The 24,881-nt window shown below is 37.9% G+C and overlaps 1 protein-coding gene across 1 annotated transcript in view; it reads left to right on the top strand.

Moving 5' to 3' along the window:
- LOC142358626 (vacuolar protein sorting-associated protein 33A-like) overlaps window positions 1-24,881 on the top strand; it is a 45,976-nt gene that overhangs the window by 2,795 nt on the left and 18,300 nt on the right. The window contains exons 2-3 of the mRNA XM_075410083.1: window positions 7,406-7,714; window positions 17,149-17,312. Coding sequence (XP_075266198.1) covers window positions 7,406-7,714; window positions 17,149-17,312 — 473 coding nt within the window. The remainder of the gene's footprint in view (window positions 1-7,405; window positions 7,715-17,148; window positions 17,313-24,881) is intronic.

The following is a 24,881-nucleotide window of genomic DNA, read 5'->3' as shown; positions in this document are numbered from 1 at the left end:
CGGTCACCTCGGGTGTACCTCAGGGCTCAATACTTGGGCCCCTACTTTTTCTTATTTTCATTAATGACTTACCTGAAACTGTTTTCAACTCCAAAGTCTTTCTTTTTGCTGACGATCTCAAATTATTATATATTGAAAATCTTGAAAACGCACACGGAATCAAAGAAGATCTAGATTCAATATTGCGTTGGAGTTACGAAAATAACATCAGCTTCAATTTATCGAAATGTCAGTACATAAATTTCAATATCAAGTCGAGATTAAGTCCGGTTTTGGGTCAATGGTTGCTGGAACAATCGAGAACTGTGGAGGACCTTGGTATCACTATGAACGACAGCCTCACTTGGAAGGAACATGTAGAATTGCGGACTCGTAAAGCGAACAAATTCTTCCACCAAATTAAAAGAAACACATCATATCTGACGGTTACTGCAAAACTAAATCTTTATAAGAGTACGCTTATTCCAATCTTAATCTATGGATCTAACTGTTATATGCCTTCAAAATCTGACATGCGACTCCTTGAAAAATCTCAAGAAAAAGTTTTGAAATGGATCCTACCGAACCTTGATTATTGCGAACGACTGAGATCCCTGAACTTATTACCTCTCAACTATTACATTGTGCTAACAGATCTTCTCTTTCTATCGAAATTGGTGAACAATTATTATGCGTTCAACATCAGCGAGCATATGAATATTGTGCAAAGACGGTCAAGTTTTCGGTTTGTGTTGCCTGAAATCAAAAAAGAATTTCAGCGGTCAAATTTCTATCGAATCACATATAGAGCAAATATCATTGATTCAAATGTTAATTTCTTTCAACCAGTCGGACTCAAAAATCGAATCTTAAACTTGATGTGGAAGTACTATAATATTTATTTCAGCATCGAAAATTCGTGTTCCATAACATTTATCTGTCTCTGCGAAAAATGTCGGTCCTCAAACGAAATAAACTTAACAAACTTAAACTGGTATGATTCATCTATTTATATAATTTTTGCGGGAGCAGTCCCTCACGTTTGTGGAAGCCATAATAATAATAATTTCGTTTCGTGGGGGATTGAATGGGAAGTTCAATGCATGCAAGGTTTCACCCGAAGGGATACCGGGGTTGAAATTCAACCCCGGTATCTGACAATAACATACCAGGGGTATCCTTTTCACCTTTGATTCTCTAAATATGTTGGAACTGCCTGACTCTAGTGTTGCCTGTAAATTCTAGGTAGAAGATCATTGAACCCCCAGCTCAATGATCTTCTACTACTATCAAGTCTTCAACAAAATCTATCGACAAATACAAAACAGCCGGTGCTGCCTGGAAACAGATCAATGAGAAGAGACGATTACTCTGACTTAACGAAAAAACGACTCGAAAAATCTCGCGGCGAATACTTCTTTCGCACCCAAAGGATAGCCAACAGACTTCATCACAGCATTGACTTCGGAAATCAACACGGCCTAAAACACAGAATTCTAAAGCAAATGTGGAATGATATCATGATGCGGTACAAACCAGAAAACGTCTGCACGTGGCAGATCTGTTGTGACTGTCAACACTGCAGAGAGACATGGACTAATTTTCTATAACTGTTTTGATCGGGAGAAATCCCTTCTGTAAAGAAAATCCCCAACAACAACAACAAATAAAACTTGATAACTCTGAAATCATCCTCCTGACGTTCTACAACCCCCCAAAGGGTAGCTCATACCGTTACAACATAGTCGACTTCAACCTGCTCCTGAAAAGCATTCCCAAAAACCTACCAACATTAATCTGCTGCGACCTTAATTTTCATGAGACGAACTGGAAGACACGAGTTCAACTGAAACTGACGAAAAGGTGCTAGAAGTTTTTGAAGGAAAACTCTACAGGCAAGCAATAGACCTCCCCAAAATGTGCGCAGAATATACTAGATATAACCTTCTATCGCAATTGTAACGTGTCCAAAAGACCGTGTCCAATTGTAACGTGTTCGTGCAAGTTGCTAACTTCAAGTTTAGTTTTTGAGACTCAAAATTATTCTAAGTTGAGGACAAAAGTAACGCAATGAATAACACGCATGTGTTTTCAGCTAGGTAGCAGACTTTCTATATAGTTTCTGGCTCAAAATTGTAAAATTTGAAAAACTCAAATGTGCCTAAATTTGTGCGACAGACCCCCCCCCCTCGAGTAAATAAATGTAAAAAGCCTATTTATAACAGGAATATGTAACGGAATGAATAACACGTGTGTTTGTAGCTAGTTAACAGCATTTCTAAATATTTTCTAGCTCAAAATTGTAAACTTTATAGAAAAGTTCAATTGTGCCTAAATTTGTGCCCCCCCATTTCTCACTACTATTATTGTTATTGCAGTCTTCCCCTGTTAATGCTCTTTCTCAGGGTAGTTCTCAGGAATGTTGCGGTGCGCATTTGGTTTATAATCATGAATTTACATGTTTGAAAAACGAAAAGTAAATATTTATGAATTCCTGTTCAGATTCAAATAGGCTTGAATCAATAAGTTGCTGTAAAATGATTATTCGAAAAGAATTAACATCAACAACAGCAATAAAAACTGTCACACTGGCTGTTTTTTCCAAAAATCCTGGGCTCAGCTGGAAAAGCTCATTTTTTGAAATTTGAAGATTTATGCTTTCTCGGCAGTGAGTTAATCGTAACATTTAATAGCAATTACTGAAATCGAAATTATTAATTGATTATTAATCGTAACATCAATAAATATTAATTAATCGTAACATTAATTAATAATCGTAACATTTAATTGCAATTACTGGAATAGAAATTGTTTATTGATGAACCTCTCGTGAGCTCTAATGAGAAAGAGTCTTCATAGCAATTGAAAGGTTGGTCGACAGCTTACTATTAAAGGACAGCAGTTTTTCTTAAAAGGATAATGAGATAGTGGAGTACAGTTCTTGCTATTGTGATCAAAAAGTTTTAAAATTTCGTCAGAGTTGTAACTACGGCTTTAATTGGTGTCCTCGTCAGCGCTGGCATTTCCTTTTCATTAGCATTTCTAATTTTATGCTTCCAAAACATCTGAAGATCGAAGAGTAGCAATGGAAAGTTAATGCACAAATTTAAGCGTTCGTCTAAGTCGACCTAAGGCTTAGCGGTGCATTTCTTCCCAGTGTATTTCTGTAGCTATTCGTGACATTTCAGCTGCTCTTGCATTTTCTGGTTCACCAAAACTTTTTTTGCAAGGTTCTTTTTTTCACTGATTCTTGAAAACGTTTTCGAATTTGAATTTTTTTAACGATTGTATTGACAATAGACACGCTGTCAATTTGATGGCAGTGATATTCATTGAGTTGACCGAATTTACCTCTTAATGATGTTATTAATAGCCGCCCTCATCTTCTCAGCCGGCTATTATAGCGCTCCTATTTTTTACAATTCAAAGAATTTGAATTGTATTGGGGCGCTGTCTTTTTACGACTCGAAGAGGAGTTTTGGTTTTCTTAAGGTTTTTTTTTTACCGGAAGTACTATTCGTTCAGACGCTGTTTTGACCTAAAAGCGAAAGTGAGTAAAGTTGCCGTGTGAACTAATTTTTTCTGAGCGACAGAAGTTTTTTGATCATGCGCCGCGTTTAGTGAATGACTTATTGACTTTGAAAAGTAGTTTTTGACTGAATGGCACATATAGATAACCGTTTTTAGCCTTTTTTTCGTCTAAGTGGCCCAATTTTTTTTGCTTGTAATTTGTTTTTTTGTGGAATTAATTTTTATTCGATGCTCTATTGGAATGTCAACATCGGAAATTGATACCACAGTGTTTTGCAGAGCCTGAAGATGCGTTTCAAGTTCAAAATTGGCGCACAGTTCTTGACTTCTTAGTTAATTTTTGGCCTTTTCTCTATTAATTTCTTCATTTTTGGATCTTCTAACCGTCTTTTTGTCAAAAATCAGTTAATATGGCAGCTTCTTTTTGTTAATTCATATACTCAACGCCTCTTTCTACCCAGATGTAATTTTTTTTTATAAAATTGTACATATGAGAATCCGATTTTGGTATTTTTTCCCGATTTTTGTCAGTTTTTTTGTTTGTATTTTCGTTTTACTTAACCGAAAGAGTCCATGAGGGACTTTAATTTCGTTTTAATAAAAATTCAATCGTTTTGTGGCGTTAAGTTTTTGAAAAATAGTTAAAACTTTTTCAACAATGCAGTCTTAAAAGTTTTTTGACCATTTTTTTTTAGCAAAATGTTCCGATGTTTCGTGTTTTTCACTATTTTACTATGTTTCGTTCCCGTCAAGAGGATAGATCTTTGTATTGGATGGCTCGTTATCTTTTCTATGTCTCAAATTGCTGAACAATGAAATGTATTCGTTTTTTGTATGATTTGTATGTATTGATTTTTTAATTTTGATTTTTAATTGCTCTTGAACGCAGTTCATAGCAATTATTGTAAACGTGTGTGTCTTTTTTTATGCAAAATTTTCGCTTGACGGTTTTGACTTTTCGAGTGACTTTTACGCCCTTGACTTTTTGCATTTCGCGTGATCTAAAATTCTCTCTCAATCACAATTTCAAGCAGCTGAACTCAATTGGCGGCAATTTAATACTAAAAGTCAAATAAAAAGTGCGCCGAAACTAGTGTCATTTTTTTTACTTTAAATCTTAATAGTGGTATATGTTAACCTCTAATATGGTTATTTGAAGCCCACTATAGAACTTCTTAGTCCCATTTAGGCTACCCCCCCCCCGACTGAAGCAGGCTGCAATTGATTAGAGCTCCCACTAGTCGTTCAAGAGCAATTCTTCCGACGTTTAGTCGGTTATGTTTAAATTTAGAAAATCAAGAATGTCTTTTCGTTACGGTGTTCCTTACATTGTGTCCATTTTTCATATTTTAGTTAGTATCATTCTAGGTTTGTGCTAGCACCTACATTTATTTTCGGTATTTTTATTTTTTCAGTTGTTAAAAAATCGAATGATTTCAGCTTTTTCTTAGATTTTTGTCATTTCTTTGGTTTGCAATTGATTTCATTCAACATAAGGCAGTACTGAGAGTCTGCTAGCAAAGTTTCTCCAAAATTTCCACTTATTAATGGTTACTGCAAATTTTTTCCGACCTTGGTTTTAACTTAAACGGTTTTTTGCCTTTAAATATTCTGCTGCTTATGTCTTTTTTATGATCAGTTTAATTTTTGAATTAGTGTTAAATCATGTTGTCTAGCATATGTACAACAAGGAAGTATGTGTTTTTTGTCTTAATTGCAGTGATTAGAAGTGTATTGTAGTGGTTATCTGATTCTTTAATTTGAGCATTCTTTTTTGAAAAGATTCAACTTAGTTTCTAAGGTTATTATCTGGCGTTTGCTTTCGTGATCTTTGAGATTAGAATCATGAATTATTGGAGGGCAATTGATAGACCTGTTAGCTTTTTCAGCCTTTCAGCATTTTGGCCATGTTAATTATTTCAGATTTTTTTAACGTTACCAAACGTTTTCAATAATATAAAATTTTGCTGCGTTTTGTTTCTCTTGGTGACAGTGGTTTAGGTCACCAATTTTTAGAAAAGACCTGGGGGGAGGTAACAAGTTAATGGTTTAGTTGAAATGGTAATGGCTTCCGCTGCTTTTACGGTTTTTTATGTGAAGTTCTGGCGCGTCGAGTCGCTTCCGGAATTCTTCCGGCTATGTTTTTTTTTAAGATCTGTTCACACATTTTCATGATTTTTGAAGTCAAATTGGAGTAGTGATTTTGGTCACGCCGAAACAGGAAATGGAGCGAAAAAGCGAGTGGTTTTGCGGCGTGAAATTTTTTTGCTCTAAATTTAAAGTAGAGTGAGAAAACGGTGTTTGAACAAAAATTCGCTTTCTCGCTAGTGGTTTTTTGTTGACATGCGGCAATTTCACTTTGATTTTTACTGTTTTTTCAATTTTTTGGATCGGATTTTTTTCTAATTGGTTTTTCCAATCCATTCATAGTCCGTTTTAGGTCTAGTTTTTTTAGTCAATGAAAATTCTTTGAATTGTACGTCAGGACTTGTCCTGCTATGTTTTTTTTTAAGATCTGTTCACACATTTTCATGATTTTTGAAGTCAAATTGGAGTGGTGATTTTGGTCACGCCGAAACAGGAAATGGAGCGAAAAAGCGAGTGGTTTTGCGGCGTGAATTTTTCGCTCTAATTTTAAAGTAGAGTGAGAAAACAGTGTTTGAACAAAAGTTCGGTTTCTCGGTAGTGGTTTTTTGTTCACATGCGGCAATTTCACTCTGATTTTTACTGTTTTTTCGATTTTTTGGATCGGATTTTTTTTCTGAATGGTTTTCCCAATCCATTCACAGCTCATTCTGGACCCAGTTTTTTGTTAGAATCAAAATTACATATCTCACTAGTGGTTTTTTGTTCTCCCTAGCAGCATTTTGACATTGATTTTGTGTTTTTTTTTGTTTTTTTCATCTGATTTCTTTAGAAATGGTTTTCCCAATTCACCCATTGTCCGTTCTAGGTCTAGTTGTTTGTTAAGTCAATGAAAATTCTTTGAATTGTACGTCAGGACTTGTCCTGCTATGTTTTTTTTACTTCGTCGAATAAAAAAATGTTTCGCTTTACCTCATTTTGCCGCTTTTTCAACATTTTGCGTGAAATCTTTTTGACTTCTCTAGGCTAGTTTCTCTCTTCTCTCATTCTGCTAAAAGTGATTTTGGACATCAGTAGCTCAGCAAGGCAATTCAAAATAAACAAAGTCAGTATAAAAATTTGAAGTCAGAAGTAGAAACGGGATAAACCCATAAAGCCCAATTTTAGATGCGCGCTATTTGAACATCGTTCCTATTAGTCTTAGTTACCATCTCTAATGCTTATTGGTATTGATAGTAACCCTGTAGCCTCTCTCTAAGAAACAGAAGTATGTTCAACTACGAAATGCCATCAAAATAAATCGGACTTAATACATGTTTTTGTACAAAAAATCTTTTATTTTCAATATCTTCTATTCTTTCAATCCTAATCATGCTTATTGGAATCAACGGCGGCTATTTTCGGGCAATCTGCCGGGTATGTTTAGACAACGCAGTATGCTCAAAATTTTGAGCCATTTACTGAAATTAAAAAGGCTAATGCAGGACTCCAGGGAAAAGTTCTCAAAGCGCTGTCACTTAATTTGGTTCCCCTCGTGGGAAGGGGAAGATAATTTTGTCACCTCAAATTAAGATATCAATTCAAGTTTGAGCTTGTGGATCTTTTTTGGAATTTTGCTAGCGATTAACATTTGTTTGCTGTATAACACGAGACGAGGTATACCTCTTACTCTGTGATCTTAATTTGAACTAGATATTCTTTCAACTCCATATTGAAGCATACGAGCTTGTAAGTAGAGTAATTATTAAAGCGTCTAGAGCAATTTGTTCCCTGATAATTGTCCAACTAACTTAATCCCAGTTCGTTTCAGACAACGATTTCTTCTCAATGGAACTTCCTGAGAGCTTCCGCGAATACTGTATCGAAGAGGACAACTCATCCCTATTTGTTGCTGCAAGGGGGTTAAACAGTCTCCAAAATTTGTTGGGGACGATCCCCCGGATTTATGGAAAAGGAAAAGCTGCAGAATTGGTATTCCAATACATGGCAAGAATGCGTGGAGAGGTCTCGAGTGGTTCCTCCTGTTTGAATGAAGTGAGCCCGCTCTTTGACAATCTGTTGTTAATTGACCGATCAGTTGATCTTCTGTCCATTCTACCGACTCAACTTACCTACGAAGGTATCTTTGTGAATTGATTTGCGTTCTATGAAATTTCTCCCCGGAGTTAACATTTCCCTAATTGTAATGTAGAAAGGGTTACATGAGAGTTTTATTTCTGTTCGTGAAATGTTGAGTGGTCGTGAAACGGTAACAGCTTTGATAGATCTCAAAAATAGTTTTCATCGTTCGAATAAAGTATGACTCGCGCAAGCGTTTTCTACTTTCGGAATACTGAGACTAAAAATCGGGATATAATTATTTTTTCACGTTTTTGCCCAATATACGCTTCATATTCCGTTAATCGTGGATGTTAACGCCATCTATCTTATGAAAGCAGTTCATTCTGCTAGCCGTCTGTTCCTTAAGAGAATGATCCCGTGGTCAACTTCAACATGAGGCAATTGCGTACCTTGATAAATTGATGTTTCTCAATGAAAGCATTGGGTAGATATTATTACTTGGACAGAATTTGTGTAGTTGTTAATTGCTCTCAAACTAAGTTTGCAGCAAATACAGTCCCGCTGTTCTCTTTATGCAATTTTTCTTTTCTTGATTTTTTGTCTGGTCTAGATTTCGCTGACTATTGAATTGGCGTTACTTTGTCTCGAGAGACGGGATAAACCGTTAAATCCCTAGAGCAACCAGTTGCTGAGCAGCTCTCTTAGAGCCTTGATAGTTTTTAAGTATGAGCATCACGGAAACTGGTCAGTAGACATAAATTCATGGTCTGAAGGAAATTTGTTTTGGAGAGAAAATTTTTCGGACTCTCCACAACACGCTTTTGCTTGTGGTTTGGATACAGCCTCCACACTTATACCACTGCATTCTCGATTGCCCCCTTTCCCACTCCTTTTCTTACCCCTTTTGATAGGAATTGAAGGTTTCAAGTAGTTAATTTGAGTGAAATGCTAATTTTGAGATTTTTGATCAGTTTTGCTGATTTTTAGACGAAATTCAATGATTTTTTTGTCTGTTTTTTTGTTTTTATGCTTTAAGTGGGATTTGATTAGAAGCTTGTTACTTAAGGAGTAATCAGATACCAATTGATTAAAGCTTTCTTGCTATAAGTCATTTCTTTCTTAGGAAAATTGACAGAAAAATTGAATTTTAAACCATTTTTCATATTTTTTTGCAGTTTTTCTTTTCAATTGCTCTCAAACGAAGTTTGTAGCAAATATATTAGTCGTGTCGGTTTTTTTATGCGATTTTTCGCTTGACAGATTGTTCGTCTGACGCTTTTGACTTTTCGTCCTCAAAAACGAGAGAAACAGGTAGCGCCCAGCGGGCATTAAGTGCTCTTAGTGGCTTTCAGCTCTGTTTCAGCTCAAACTGTTTTGGAGACTTAATACTTATGGTGTGACGGGCGGTTCTTAGAGGTTGAAGACACCCCCACTGTTGACCCCCCACCATATTGATAGTAGGTTACTGCATTGTTTCTAGTGGTAATGGAATGGTTTCAACATTTTAACATCACGAATTTTACAAATCTTTTGACAAAAACGTGCAATTTCAAATTTCAAATTTGACATTTTTTTTCTTATTCAGGTCTTTCCGGACCCAGGGGCCAGAAAATATTCTATGGGGTTTGATAATAAGTTACTGACAAGATTTTAATGGTCATGAATAGTTTTTCAACTTTTTAATGTCACAAATTTTTGCAATTTTTTGATAAAATTTCTTTTTTTTTCAAGTTTTTTATTAATAGCCGCACAGCGATAGCTGGGGCTATTATTGGCCTTCTTCTTCTTGGTACTCAGTCCTGTGATGGACTACACCTCCTCTCCGTGCAGTGGCGGTTCTTATGCCTTGCCATGTTTGAAACTGATAGAGACTTGCCGCACTGGTCGCACGTTGCTGTTTTTGGTTGGTAGACTGTTGGGGTGATCTTCTCCCCGTGGGTCTTCATATGATTTTTTAGGGTGTTTAGGCTTTTAAAAACCCTCGAACATTTGTCGCACTTGAATGTCGTTTCTGCGGTTTCATGCATCCTCTTCTCGTGGATCCTAAGGCCACCTCTCGACTTGCATATTTTTCCACAGGATTTGCACTCCAGATCATGGTCGCTCGTTGGTGCCCAGTTCCTCTCGGTCACTTCTTCCTCTGATTTGTGTCCTTTTGATCTCTCCCATTTTTCCAGATGTTCCATTCTCTTGCGCACTTTCGCTTTCCAAGTCATTCTATCCGTAGCAATTTCTCCACAGCTAAGCCAATTCATACCAGCTTCCCGTACGAGTTTCCTCCAATACAGCACTGTTTTCTGTTTATGACCTTTCGTTTTCGGCCGATTTTCCAACTCTTCGTACCAGCCCAGGATCGCTGCTTTGGTTGTTCTTTGGTCTTCCATCCTCATGACGTGACCGAGTCTCTCTAGTGACCGCTTCTCTATCTTCCATCTGATCGACTTGACATCCAGGGAGTTTCTCACATCCTGCATATTCATGCCCGCTTTCTGCATCTCTTTGAGGGGTGGCCCGCGTTTGTTGGACCAAATGTGTCTGTAGCATTTGTCCATGAACTTTTGGAGTTGGTTGATCTCGCTCACTGACCAGCTCCGGGTGGCCGAGTCGAACAGGAGACAGCTTTCAACGCATACCTCCGTGATCTTCGCCTGGAACCGTTTAGACACCAGGGTTTTTCTCAGCCTAGTTTTTACCTTCGCCCAGGCGGCCCCTGCTCTCTTCTTCCTGTTTTTAGTGTCGTGGTTCCTCCCGACCCAGCACCCTAACATCCTGATTCCTTTTGACTCTTCATCGCCGAATTTGAGGTACTCCTCCTTGTCATCGTTACTTCTCTCCTCGAACCAGTTCATCACCTTTTTCGTAATTTCTACTCCGCTCTGGATCTCCTCTGACGTCCCCAGTACTGTTGTGTCGTCCGCGAAAAGAACTGAGTGGAAAAGCTCTCTCCTGGTTTCACTGTTCTTTTCCTCGCTCTTGTTCGGGAATCTGCTCCCCGGTTTCCATCTCCATGGTATCCCCACCTCCATTCCGCTTTGCTCCGCTGCTTTTAGACGTTCCTCTAAAGCTCTTCGCATCACTACCTGGTGATAGAGATTGAAGAGGGCCGGAGATGTCGAACACCCTTCTCTGAGCCCTCTTTGGGGGTGCCAAAACTCACTCTCGCCGTCCTGGCCTCTTACGCAATATGCTGTTGCCTCATGTAGCCCTATTATTGTTTCCATGCAGGGTCCCCTGAGTCCGTATAGTTCTAGGATGAGCCACATTGCTGGTCTGTTAACTCTCGGGTACGCTTTACGCAGATCCAATAGGCGACCTTGGGGGCCAGGAGGGGTTGTTGATGTTGATTCTTTATTGTCTTGCAGTTGTCTTCTTATCAAATCTTCTATGTCCTCTTCAATTCGAATTATTATTTGCGTGCTATCCGCCGTCGACCTGTTGGGCCTAAAACCACTTTGGTTGTCGTCTGTTAAACCTAAGGTTTCCGACCACCATCTTAAGCGTTTGGCTATTATCCTGGCCAAGATCCTACTTCCCATGGCCAACAAGCAGACCCCGCGGTAGTTGTTTGGGTCCTTTCGACTGTTCTTCTTGTGAAGAGGGATGATTTGTCCGACTTTTAAAGTGTCCTCCCAGGTGTCCGCAGGGGTGATAAAGAGTCTTTGAATTAGGGATATCAGGTCTTTCTTTAATTCCTCACACGCTTCTCGTATGTACGATATCCTGACTCCGTCTCTGCCCGGAGCTGAGTCCTTCACCTCAGCTATGCACTTTATGATCTCGTTCTCGTCTGGGGTCCTGTTCATGACATCGTTGGCTTCCATGTGTTTCGGGTCCAGCCTGTAGTCGCCCATTTCTCTCACCCTTTGCAGGATGTCATTTGGCCGTTCCTCGAAACGCTCTTTAGATACTTCCTCGAAGTGTTCTTTGAAGGTTTCTTTATCTATTGAGCCGGACTCCGCCGGTTTACAGCCTCGGAGCCCTATCCGCCTCAATGCCGTGTACACCATCTTCAAGTCACCTTTGTCCGCTGCTTCTTTGCACTCGTCGATAAGTTTCTGCCACCACTCTTCCTCGAGCTGTTTCAGCCTCCTTTTCATGGTACGTCGTGCAGCTTGGAGCTCCTTTGTGATGTCCTTGGTATTCTCTCCTCGAGAGGGCCTCGTTCCTCCGAATGACCAGGTCGCTTATCGTTTTGTGCAGATCCGTCAGCTCGGCTTCGTTCCCTAGTATCCAGGGGTTTTCCACTTGCTTTGTTGTCGTGCCGCATACCTCTTTCGCTGCGTCGGTCAACACCTTAGCCATGGAATCCCAGTCTCCTTGGTTGGTATACTTCTCTTCCGTATACTCCTTGAACTTAGCCTTAGCTGCGGTTGATCGAAGGATTTCTGCATTTATCTTCGGGGGCATTCTTCGTAGAACTCTGTTTGTCTTCAGGCCGATCCTTATTGAGATGGTAACTGGTTTGTGGTCTGACAAGGATAAATCCTGAGTCACTTGAATTTTCCCCACTAGGCGATGGCGGTCTCGTCCTCTCATTATGAAGCCATCAATTTCGTACCACTTCTTCGCCAGTTTGCTGAACCACGTCCCTCTTCGTTTGGTGTGGTAGAAAGAGTTGACCCATTGGAGGGACCTCTCCTCGCACCATGCGACTAGTTCCTCCCCGCTAGCAGTGGTTTTTGTCTCGAGCCCGCAAGGTCCGGTCGCTGCACTTCTTCCGTAATCTCTTCCGTTGTGCGAGTTGAAGTCGCCACCAATGATGAGAGTGGCTTCTCGAGGGCATCTCGAGATCGCTCTTTCCATTTCACTCCTGAAGGTTTCTATCGCTTGGGGTGGGTGTCCACTGTGTGGTTGGTAGGCTGATATTAGGTGCAGGTTACCTAGTTGAACTGTCGTCACTCTCTTTCCTAGGTCCATCCTTTTGTTCCCTTCACACCATTGCTGTAGGGGCCTCCTCAGTAGCGCAATTCCACAGTGAGATGAGTGGATGACTGCCGTTTGTCCATCTCCTTCCCCCAACCATATTACACCTTCGCTTTCTGACCGTATCTCCGTGATGAGGAGGATATCCCAGCCTTTTCCGCCCGCATACGACAAAGCTCTCCGTAGTCGCTCCCGGTTCTGCTGTCGCACCGCCACTCCTTGTAGGTTCCATGTGGCTATCGTCATGGTGTCGCTTTCAGCTCTGTCAGGAATTGGGATATTGGTCTTTCTCTTTTCATTTCGTCTCCTCATTCTTTCTTTCCGTTGTTCTTCGTTTCTCCTACTTTTCTTTCCGCGCCGTCTACCTTTGGGTCCGGATTCCGCGATCTTCCTCGCAGCTGTGCAAGTTGGGCACTCGTAGATATACTTCCCTTCCTTTGCTAGCTTGCGAATGTCTTTGGTGCTGATCCCGCTGCATTTCTGGTGCACCCACATGCCACACCAAGTGCACTTGATGCTGTTGCTTCCGACTTTCCTTTGACATTCTTTGCAGATGATCGGGCCCGGATTCCTTTCGATTCCAGCAATTAGCAGAAGTGTCCGAACCACACACGCTGGCCTCTGTAGTTCGGATGGCAAAAACCCAATCGCCGTCTCTGCCCTTGAGGATAATAGCCAATGAGTTTGTTGAAGAGGTGCTCGGGTTGGCGTCCCTTGCCACTCTGTCGACCGGAGGGAGGTGGATCGCCTTTTGTTTCCTTCGGGTCGGTCTCCTGTTCCTCCGATCCTTCGTGTGCTTTTGTCGCACTGGAGTAAGGCTCCGTGCGGTTCCGCTTGCACCGCTTGGAGGTACACACATAGCAAGCTTATTGGCCTTCTCTTGGTTTTTTTTATTTCGTCGTCATGATTTTTGTTACGACCATATGACGTCAGAACCACTTTTTGTTCGTTCGTTCATGCAATTTCAACTGAATTGCATGTGTGACGTCATTTTTCACTCTTAGTGGAGCGATTTTTTTTGTTCATGCGAGTGATTAAATGTTTGGTCACACTTGACTTACCTCACTCTCAAAAATGACTTCCTCACTTTGGAATTGACTTTTATTTACTTTAATTCAAAGAGATAAGGTCAAATGGGTGTGTGTCACTCTAAATGAAGGTTATTTGAGATCAGCTAATAGAGGCAGCGATAACTTATACAGATTTTTAATCAAAATATAACAGATCAGCCTTCAATGAAAAGACGAATTTTTTTGGTCTGTCTTTTTACTGTTTTTTTAGACTACCGATCTACGAATCTATTGCGGCTATCTTCTGGCAATCTGCCAGCTATGGTTTTTTGTCGTTTTTTAGATTTTTTCAGCCTTAAGAGCCAAGGAGCCTCCTCTAGGGTTTGAAAATAGGTTACTAAATAATTTCTAGATTAAGTGGAATGCCTTGCAAGTTTTTAACATCACAAATTTTAGCATATTTTTGATATTTGCCATTTTTTCCAATTTTTTAACATAGTCATTATTCAGATTCTTTGAAACTCAAAGGTCTAAAAAAACCTCCGTTAGGGTTTGATAATAAATTACTGGAATATTTTTGATGGTCATGGGTTAATTTTCAACATTTTAATGTCACAAGTTTTAGATTTTTTCATAAAACTTGCATTTTTTTGAAATTTTTTTGTCATTTCTCAGGTTTCTCTAACCTCAAGGGCCGCGGAACTTCCTCTAGCGTTTGATAATATAATACTGCATAATTTATAGATGTAATGGAATGTTCTTCAAAGTTTAAATTTCACGAATTTAAACAATTTTTTAAATTATTTGCTATTTTTTCATGGTTTTTGAAATTTTTCCGGCAACAGAGGACCCGGGACCTCCTCCAAGGTTTGATAATAAGCTGCTGCATAGTTTCTAGAATTAATGGGATTGTGATCAAAATTTTTTGTGACTCTTTTAGTAGTATTTGGATAAAAATTTTCAAATTTTTGGAAATATTTTGTTCCAAGCTTATGGATCTTTATGAGCCATTGAAACTATTTCAGGCTTCAAACAGGGATACCGGATAGTCTCTTGAGACAATGAAATCGTTCTAAAAATATTATTGTCTTGAATTTTAGCAAGATTTTGTTAAAATTTGCAATTTTCAATTTTTTTCATTTTTTTTGTCCTTTTCTGAGTTTAACGACCATTACTGGCCTACGAAATTTTTCAAGTCTCGGAGATAGGTAACTTGGCAGAACTTTCGAGACAAAAAGTGGTTTAGATTTTTCATTGCGACTATTGCGCAGTTCAAAACTTTTTTTTATTAATTTTGCCTTTTTCAGCTTTTTTTTCTATATGATTTACAAAAACTAGAAGTTTCAGTCGAATCCAATCATGGAAGATATTCCTCTCTCCTTCTCTCTCTCTCTCTTGGTTAGGGTTCTTTTCATTCTCTTTCTCGATCACCTTTTATCTCTCTATATCTTTCTTTGCTGATTCCGCACTTAGCTGCTGTTATGTGGCGAATGTCACCATCTCTGATCCTCATTATCAATGAGTTATAGTTGAATTTTTTTATCATAAATGATCTAACAGGCAGTTTTAGGAAACCATTGTTAATTTCTCACAAAAGCAATTTGTAGCAAATATATTAATCCTGTTTGTCTTTTATGCAATTTTTCGGTTGGCCGATTTTTCGTCTGACTCATTTGACTTTCGTATTCAGAAACGGGATAGAGGTGGCGCCCTGAGCACACTAAACCGTGGCTAGCTGTTGACAAAGCTAACCGCTCGCTGGTTGTTTGAGAGCAATTCGCCCGACGTTAGTGCGTTTGAAGAGAATTTTACACTTTTGGTGTCAATTATTATCTATTTTTACTATTTTGCCTTTTTCAGCTATTTTTCTATTCAATTTTTAATGGCATTTGAAGTGTTTCGTGGTTAGGATTAGTTCTTCTTGCAATTTTGGTGGTCTATCATTTTAATTAGTATTAACTTTGAATTGTTTTTCTAAAGAAAATCGAGTAAATTTTTGCCAGTTTTTGTCTGCAAGTTTTTTTTGCCTATTTTTTTCCAATTATGTGGTTCTCGCTGTCGCTTTTCTTGATCAATTCTTACTTGAGGGGATTTCTTTTGTTGTTACACTGAAGTTGATACAAATTTCTTAAGGTTTTTTTATTCTTAGCTTTTTTTAAGTTTTACAGAACTTTTCTGCAACGTATTGGCCGGATGACTGCTCCAGCAGGAAATTTGGTTAGAAGTTATCCAAATATTGTTTGGGAGGTTATATTTTACAGTTTTAGAGAGTTTTGGTCCATTTTTTGCAGATTATTGGTTTTGTACTTTTGGAGTCGAAACTAGTAGATTTTATCAGGCTTGTTTTAGTAGGCTTTTTGGTCATTTTCTTTTCACTTGTATGTTCTCCTGTTATTGTTTCAGAATGTTTATTGGTATCAAGTAGGAGGTGCTTCAGATCATTGAGTTTTGTCTGTTTTCTACCTCCGAGTCGTTTCTGGAAATCTTCCGGCTATGTCTTTTTTTAATTCGCTTTACCTTTTGATCACGTTTTTCTTTTTATCACGAATTTCACGCTTGACTTCTGATTTACTTCACTCACTGTTCCGAGCTGGCGTTAGTATTATGCTTATTAGCCTTCAATTTAGAAGCTGAATTAAGTGTAATTTAAGAATGTAACCGAAATGTAGAATTTACATACATCAAATAACACTTTGACACCTAGAAAAATTCTGTCAATTTCTATCTCTTAATTTTTTTCTTTTTCTGTTTCTATTCCAATATGCGGCAGGGGTGTCAACGGCAGCTATTTTCTTTTTTATATTTTTCGTTTAACCGATTTTTCGTCTGACCAGTCTCCAAGTATGCGATTAACAGAAAATGTTTTGGAGACGTAGACTCACGATGTGAAAGGTGGTTCTTAAAACCCCCCTACATCAGACCTCTCCCCCCTCCTCCTTCTGACTTCACCAACCCCCCCCCCCCCCCAATCCCAACCCCAGCTCGTTCAGGCCGTGAAGCCGTGGCCCCGTGTCCAAAGACCCCGTACCGTTGCCCCCCGCGCTGTGCTCACCTCACACCCCTTCAATTAAGCTAAGGCTAGCCTCACTAAATCGTAGCTACCCACTGACGAAGCCAACCGCTCGCGGTCGTTTGAGAGCAATTCGCATGACGTTAGTCGATTATGTTTATACTTGTTAGCTGTTTCAGCTTTTCAAAAATTTACTTTTTAATCATGTTTTGGTCGTGCTTGGGCTGGTGATATTAACGAGCAAGCTGTATCTACCTTAGGTACTATTTGGCAAGCTGTTTAGGCAATTTGTGTAGACATCTTCTAACAAATTCCCACCGAGTTCTAAAATCTATAGTTTGTTGGTAATCTATAATCTGTGAATTAAAGTTTTAATTCAATTGGTGAATCAGTTTTTTACGTTGAACAAAATGAGACGGTTGAAAATTATTTGTTAATCAAGTCAAGTTTGTGGTGCCAACTTTTTTGCCTATTTGCGTGCCTTTTTCTCATATTTTGAGGTCACAGTTCCTATTGATGTTTGAATTAGATTGGTTGTTCAATTTGTAGGCCTGCTAGATGAAACTGTGCGAATCAGAAGCACAGCAGCCAAGTTCCCATCGTGCATCTTCAAAAGCGAGGAGAACAATAAGCAGCAGTCCCAACAGCCGCTGTCTGATGCTCAAGAGACCAAGAAAGTCTTTCTCTCTTCTGCTGATCCCATGTTCACTGAGGCAAGTAATATCCAAAGGTGTTAAACTTAAATAAATTGTCTTCCCATTATTTAAACGAACAGGATAGCTAGTGTGCATTTGCTTGTGTTTAAACATGTTAAGTTGTCAAAAGGTTAGAGTTTTGGGGAAGGTGTAGATGCTGAAGGAAGTTTGTCGCTTACATTCTTAAAATATTAAGAATAATAATTATGCGTTTAAGCAGCTGCGAGGCGAAATAAATGGTTCTTGATATATAAATGTGATATGATTATTATATTATAGTAGTATAATAAGCTGACTAACCTCAACGGGGGGACACTATGAATTAAGACAGGGAATGCAGAAATTGTCTCCCTAGGGTGACACAAGGAGGACATTAACTGCAAATTCACAGTACATTTCCCCTAAGTGTCCCCCCCCCCCCCCCCAGGGGGACAATTTCTGCATTCCCTATCTTAATACATAGTGTCCTCTCGTAGCGGATCTGGTCAGCTCCGAATTTTTCAAAAAAAAACTTTGGGCTGATTGTAACCTTGTCCAAGTTGTTTACAATCTTGACCCGGTTTTTGTTGCGACTAATTGTTTACTGCAGCAAGTGTTTGTTTGAAAGTGTTCATAGCCAATTTTCCAATTTTATGGAAATTGTGGTCAAAAAATTTTTTGTTGTTTTTATCTAATAGATGTAAAATGGTTTGTGAGTGGTAAAGTTTGTCGGAAACAATTTTTTCAAAAATCTAACTTAGCCCCAAGGGGAGTTGAACTTGTATAAATTCTTTGGAAGTTGGGTCCAAAAAATATTTTTTAACTTTTTGTCTCTAATACACGTGAAAAGTTCTGGGACATGTTTTGTGAGTGATAAAAGTTGTTGGAAAGTTTTCTGAAAGTCTGTTATTTTTCACCCTGTATGGGGATATTAACTTGTAAATGGGATCAGGAGAAGTTTTAGTTACTTTTTGAACTCAAATAGACGTGAAAAGGTGTAAACCTACAATGTTTTTTGAGTGATAGAAGTTGTCGGTAACACCAACACACAAACAACATCAAAGCACAACAAGACCGGCCCCCTAACCAACACCCGTTCATACACACACGCACCAAAAACATACATAACTTCATACATAAACGCCCAGTGTTTTACACAGAAAGCAAATCTTATGTAAACACATTTATCGTACACATTTTGTTTATAAATGGGTATACAAATTGTCAAAATAAAAGAAGTCCCAATAACCTGTTAGTGGATGCGTTGAAAGAGAAATAACATATTGTATGATGTAGTAACTAGAGAATAAACAGATCAGGTTCAAACAGGTTCAGTGTTACAAACACTGAGCTTTTTTTTAAAAAAAAATTGACCAATCGGAGCGCAGGATTTTTTTTGAAACTGACAACCAATCAGGATTGGTTAAACAGTAGTCTGATAATCAAGACTCACACGCGCAGTATGCCTTTAAGAATAAACACAATTGGAACAAAAGTCATTAAAATCACTAAAAAATACTCACGACGTGATTTATTTACAAGCATTTAAAAATAAGTTCAACTATAAAAATTTGTTTAACCAGCAAAATGTCTGTAAAGCGAATGAAATGAACACTATAATTGGTACACTTTAAAACGAGAAAATTTAACCTGAGAAAACGTTTGTTTTACAAATAGTTTCTTCTTTTTACAAATAGTTGCTGCACAACTTGAAATTCTAGTAGCAAAAAAAATTGGATATGAGATTCAAGTTCTTAGGAGTGGAGACCGAAATAAAACGAGATTGAAAGCTATCGCCTAAAAATTACGCGGCATGACTGAAATTGAACCCGACATTGGCTTCGTGAACGATAATAATTTATCTAGAACTTCTCCACGGACGCAACAAAAAGAGCTCTTTGATCTCCAGCGTCATTCTGATAGTTATTTTGACTCATTGCCATTTTTTTATTCAACTGTGCAATATATGACATTAATTTAACTAACTGATCTCATTCCTCATCTATTAACTGATAGATCTATTAAACCTACAGTAATAAAGAAGTCAAATCAATTTTTGTTTTGGTTTTTGTGACATTAAGTTTCTCGATAGTCTGAACTTTCTCGGTGGAGCAACATCACTCGATTCATTTCTGAAACCATATCTATCCGAGGAGACATATTTTTTTTCATGTGAATGATGTGATTCACTGACGAAACTTGAATGTAACAGCTTCCCGGAGCCCTTGTTAAGAAACCCTGAAGTTAACTGGCTGCTTTCAAATGGAAAGGATGTACAATATAGAGATAACTTGTGTATTCCTCGCAACTTCCACTCATTTATTTGGATGCGTAGATTTTGAACCACAAGCAATGCAACTGTTTTACAATTTCGTTTCGGCAGCTGTTTGTGATCCTGAAAAATTCATGGGTGTTTCTCTTGATCAAATCCCAATAATTGAAAAACTAGTGGAACTAAATATTTTCATCTACGATTTTGACATTGATGAGGTTTAACTATTTGGTGAACTGGTTCAACGAAGCATTGAACAATACGACGAAGACATTAAATTGCTTCGCTATAACAACCATATCTGATATATAAATGATATTAACAAGTTCTTTAAGAAGTTCCGCTGTCCTTGCTGTGACGTCTTCTTCAATCATTCGGGAACTTACCGCCACTTGACAACTTGCATAGTACGAGTGAAAAAAACATCTATCCACGCAATGTTTTTTCGTTGAAAAACATTGTTTCAGAAACTTGAAAACTTTTCAATTACTTAGCCTGATGATTATTAACTTCATAAGATCTTTGCAATCTTGGAGTTTGAAGCAGTATGTAATAATTCAGTGAATATCAGTATTAAAGCTACAACATCATGGATTGGAAATCAATTAACAGTGCCTGTTTCAATTTTTTCCAATCTAAGGGAAGAACCATTTTTATGTGCAAAAGATGCCAATCTTCTTATTATTCCTTTTGCCGCACAACTTGAAATTCTAGTAGCAAAAAAAATTGGATATGAGATTCAAGTTCTTAGGAGTGGAGACAGAGATGAAAACGAGATTGAAAGCTATCGCCTACAAATTAAGCGGCATGACTGAAACTGAACCCGACATTGGCTTCGTGAACGATAATAATTTATCTAGAATTTCTCCACGGACGCAACAAAAAGAGCTCTTTGATCTCCAGCGTCATTCTGATAGTTATTTTGACACATTGCCATTTTTTTATTCAACCGTGCAATATATGACATTAATTTAACTAACTGATCTCATTCCTCAACTGTTAACTGATAGATCTATTAAACCTACAGTAATAAAGAAGTAAAATCAATTTTTGTTTTGGTTTTTGTCTACATTAAGTTTCTCGATAGTCTGAACTTTCTCGGTGGAGCAACATCACTCGATTCATTTCTGAAACCATATCTATCCGAGGAGACATAATTTTTTTCATGTGAATGATGTGATTCACTGACGAAACTTGAATGTAACAGCTTCCCGGAGCCCTTGTTAAGAAACCCTGAAGTTAACTGTCTGCTTTCAAATGGAAAGGATGTACAAAATAGAGATAACTTGTGTCTATTCCTCGCAATTTCCATTCATTTATCTGGATACGTAGATTTTGAACCACAAGCAATGCAACTGTTTTACAATTTCGTTTCCGCAGCTGTTTGTGATCCTGAAAAATTCATGGGTGTTTCTCTGGATCAAATCCCAATAATTGAAAAACTAGTCAAACAAAATATTTTTATCTATGATTTTGACATTGAAGAGGTTGAACTATTTGGTGAATTGGTTCGACGAAGCATTGAACAATATGACGAAGACATTAAGTTGCTTCGCTATAACAACCATATCTGATATATAAATGATATTAACATGTTCTTTAAGAAGTTCCGCTGTCCTTGCTCTGGACTTTTAAACCGCCACTTGACAACTTGCATAGTACGAGTGTAAAAAGCATCTATCCACGCAATGTTTTTTCGTTGAAAGAAACATTATTTCAGAAACTTGAAAACTTCTCAATTACTTAGCCTGATGATTATTAACTTTATAAGATCTTTGCAATCTGGGAGTTTGAAGCAATGTGTGATAATTCAGTGAATATCACTATTAAAGCTACATCATGGATTGGAATTCAATTACCAGTGTCTGTTTCATTTTTCTCCAATCTAAAGGAAGAACCAATTTTATGTACAAAAGATGCGAATCTTCTTTTTTTTCCTTTTGCCGCACAACTTGAAATTCTAGCAGCATAAAAAAATCGGATTTATCCAAGTTCTTAGGTGTGGAGACAGAAATTAAAACCAGATTGAAAGATATCTCCTACAAATTACGCGGCATGACTGAAACTGAACCCGACATTGGCTTCGTGAAAGATAATAACTTATCTAGAACTTATCTACGGACGCAAATAGCAGCTCTTGGATCTCCAGCGTCGTTTTGATAGTTACATTGACACACTACCAGTTTTAAGAATCGACAGTGGAAAATACGACATTTACTTAATTAACACTTATCTCATTCCTCATCTAATAACTGATAGATCAATTCAACCTACAGTAATAAAGAAGTCAAATCAATTTATATCTTTTGGTTTTCGGACATTCAGCTTCTCGATAGTCTGAACTTTCACGGTGGAGCAACATCACTCGATTTATTCTGAAAGCATATCAATCAGAGGAGACAGAAGTTTTTCTCCATATGAATGGTTTGATTCACTGACAAAATTTCAACGTGAAGAACTTCCTCCGCATGATTACTGAAAGTTTTCAAGTTTCTGAAATTGTAATCTTTCGCTGAAGGAGTTTTTGAGTTTCAAAAGTTAATTCAGTCTGGGAAAGAGATATTCCTCAAGGAAAGTGGACTGAAAGAGAAGCCCGTGACAGGATCAAAAAAATACTCTTTTGGAGGAGCTACTGAAGAAAGTAGGTGAAAACTTTGTGGTTTCCTTTTATGGTATAATAACAAAGACGTTGTACCAACGTTGACAGCAATGAATAAATTGATTGAGTTTTATCATAATTGAGACATTGATGCGTTGAAGCTTGGTTTTACACTTCCAAATTTGGCCAATATTTGTATTCATAGATCAACAAACTGGAAATTTTCTTCGTTCGTTGAAAGCGACAAAGATTTACATGAAAGAATTCAAAGTGAATTGACTGGTGGTCCTTCTATTGTCTTCACACGGAAAGCTGCTGTAGACAACACATTCATCCGGAGATCAAACAATATTTCTGAAGAAATAGTTAGAATAAATGCCAACCCATTATAATATCCCTTCATGTGTCAAGCAATGGCAACGGGTTTATACACTAGGTGGGAGTTTGATTCCGATCTCCCAAAGATTAACACTTATCTCATTCCTCATCTTATAACTGATAGATCAAATCAACCTACAGTAATAAAGAAGTCAAATCAATTTATATCTTTTGGTTTTTCGGACATTCAGCTTCTCGATAGTCTGAACTTTCACGGTGGAGCAACATCACTCTATTTATTCTGAAAGCATATCAATCATAGGAGACAGAAGTTTTTCTCCATATGAATGGTTTGATTCACTGACAAAATTTCAACGTGAAGAACTTCCTCCGCATGATTACTGAAAGTTTTCAAGTTTCTGAAATTGTAATCTTTCGCTGAAGGAGTTTTCTGAGTTTCAAAAGTTAATTCAGTCTGGGAAAGAGATAATCCTCAAGGAAAGTGGACTGAAAGAGAAGCCCGTGACAGGATCAAAAAAATACTCTTTTGGAGGAGCTACTGAAGAAAGTAGGTGAAAACTTTGTGGTTTCCTTTTATGGTATAATAACAAAGACGTTGTACCAACGTTGACAGCAATGAATAAATTGATTGAGTTTTATCATAATTGAGACATTGATGCGTTGAAGCTTGGTTTTACACTTCCAAATTTGGCCAATATTTGTATTCATAGGTCAACAAACTGGAAATTTTCTTCGTTCGTTGAAAGCGACAAAGATTTACATGAAAGAATTCAAAGTGAATTGACTGGTGGTCCTTCTATTGTCTTCACACGGAAAGCTGCTGTAGACAACACATTCATCCGGAGATCAAACAATATTTCTGAAGAAATAGTTAGAATAAATGCCAACCCATTATAATATCCCTTCATGTGTCAAGCAATGGCAACGGGTTTATACACTAGGTGGGAGTTTGATTCCGATCTCCCAAAGATTAACACTTATCTCATTCCTCATCTTATAACTGATAGATCAAATCAACCTACAGTAATAAAGAAGTCAAATCAATTTATATCTTTTGGTTTTTCGGACATTCAGCTTCTCGATAGTCTGAACTTTCACGGTGGAGCAACATCACTCTATTTATTCTGAAAGCATATCAATCAGAGGAGACAGAAGTTTTTCTCCATATGAATGGTTTGATTCACTGACAAAATTTCAACGTGAAGAACTTCCTCCGCATGATTACTGAAAGTTTTCAAGTTTCTGAAATTGTAATCTTTCGCTGAAGGAGTTTTCTGAGTTTCAAAAGTTAATTCAGTCTGGGAAAGAGATAATCCTCAAGGAAAGTGGACTGAAAGAGAAGCCCGTGACAGGATCAAAAAAATACTCTTTTGGAGGAGCTACTGAAGAAAGTAGGTGAAAACTTTGTGGTTTCGTTTTATGGTATAACAAAGACGTTGTACCAACGTTGACAGCAATGAATAAATTGATTGAGTTTTATCATAATTGAGACATTGATGCGTTGAAGCTTGGTTTTACACTTCCAAATTTGGCCAATATTTGTATTCATAGGTCAACAAACTGGAAATTTTCTTCGTTCGTTGAAAGCGACAAAGATTTACATGAAAGAATTCAAAGTGAATTGACTGGTGGTCCTTCTATTGTCTTCACACGGAAAGCTGCTGTAGACAACACATTCATCCGGAGATCAAACAATATTTCTGAAGAAATAGTTAGAATAAATGCCAACCCATTATAATATCCCTTCATGTGTCAAGCAATGGCAACGGGTTTATACACTAGGTGGGAGTTTGATTCCGATCTCCAAAAGATCAAAGCTCGTCAGAACAAGATTCGATAAGGGAGTGTTAATGGTAGGATGAGGTTCAGAGGAGTCCTTTTCTAAACAATCACGTCAGAAAAAAAATTCGTAACAAGCTACCCTTAAGCCTGGTATCCCTGCTGTTGCGGATAGACGAAGATAAATTATTCGGTTATGTACAATGCGACTTAGAAGTTCCGCAGGAGCTTTATGAACGACTCGCAAACTTCCCTCCAGTTTTCGAAATTATTAACGTTGGAAGAAACAATATTTGAGATTTCATGCGAGAAAATGCTGAAAAGAATGATTTGTTGAAGCCACAACGAATGTTGATTTCGTGCTAAAAATTAAACAATGGATAGTCATAACACCGTTACTGAAGTTTTATTTGAAGCTGGGTCTGAGATATACATTGTACAGAAATAAACAGATTAGTTGAGCATACGCCGCACATATGCTTCAATAATTTTGTGCTATCTGTTGTTGATGCAAGACGAAAAGATGAAAATGTTGAGTCGATCGTGGTTGCTGGGACTATGCTCAGGTTATGGATCGCAGTCGAAAAGCCGAAACTCTATATTAAAGAAAATCTCAAAG

Source organism: Convolutriloba macropyga, chromosome 2, assembly GCF_964194025.1.
Source record: "Convolutriloba macropyga chromosome 2, txConMacr16.3, whole genome shotgun sequence".
Lineage (NCBI taxonomy): Eukaryota > Metazoa > Xenacoelomorpha > Acoela > Convolutidae > Convolutriloba > Convolutriloba macropyga.
The sequence above is the reverse complement of the archived record's forward strand: the minus strand, read 5'-3'. Positions and strand labels throughout refer to the sequence as shown.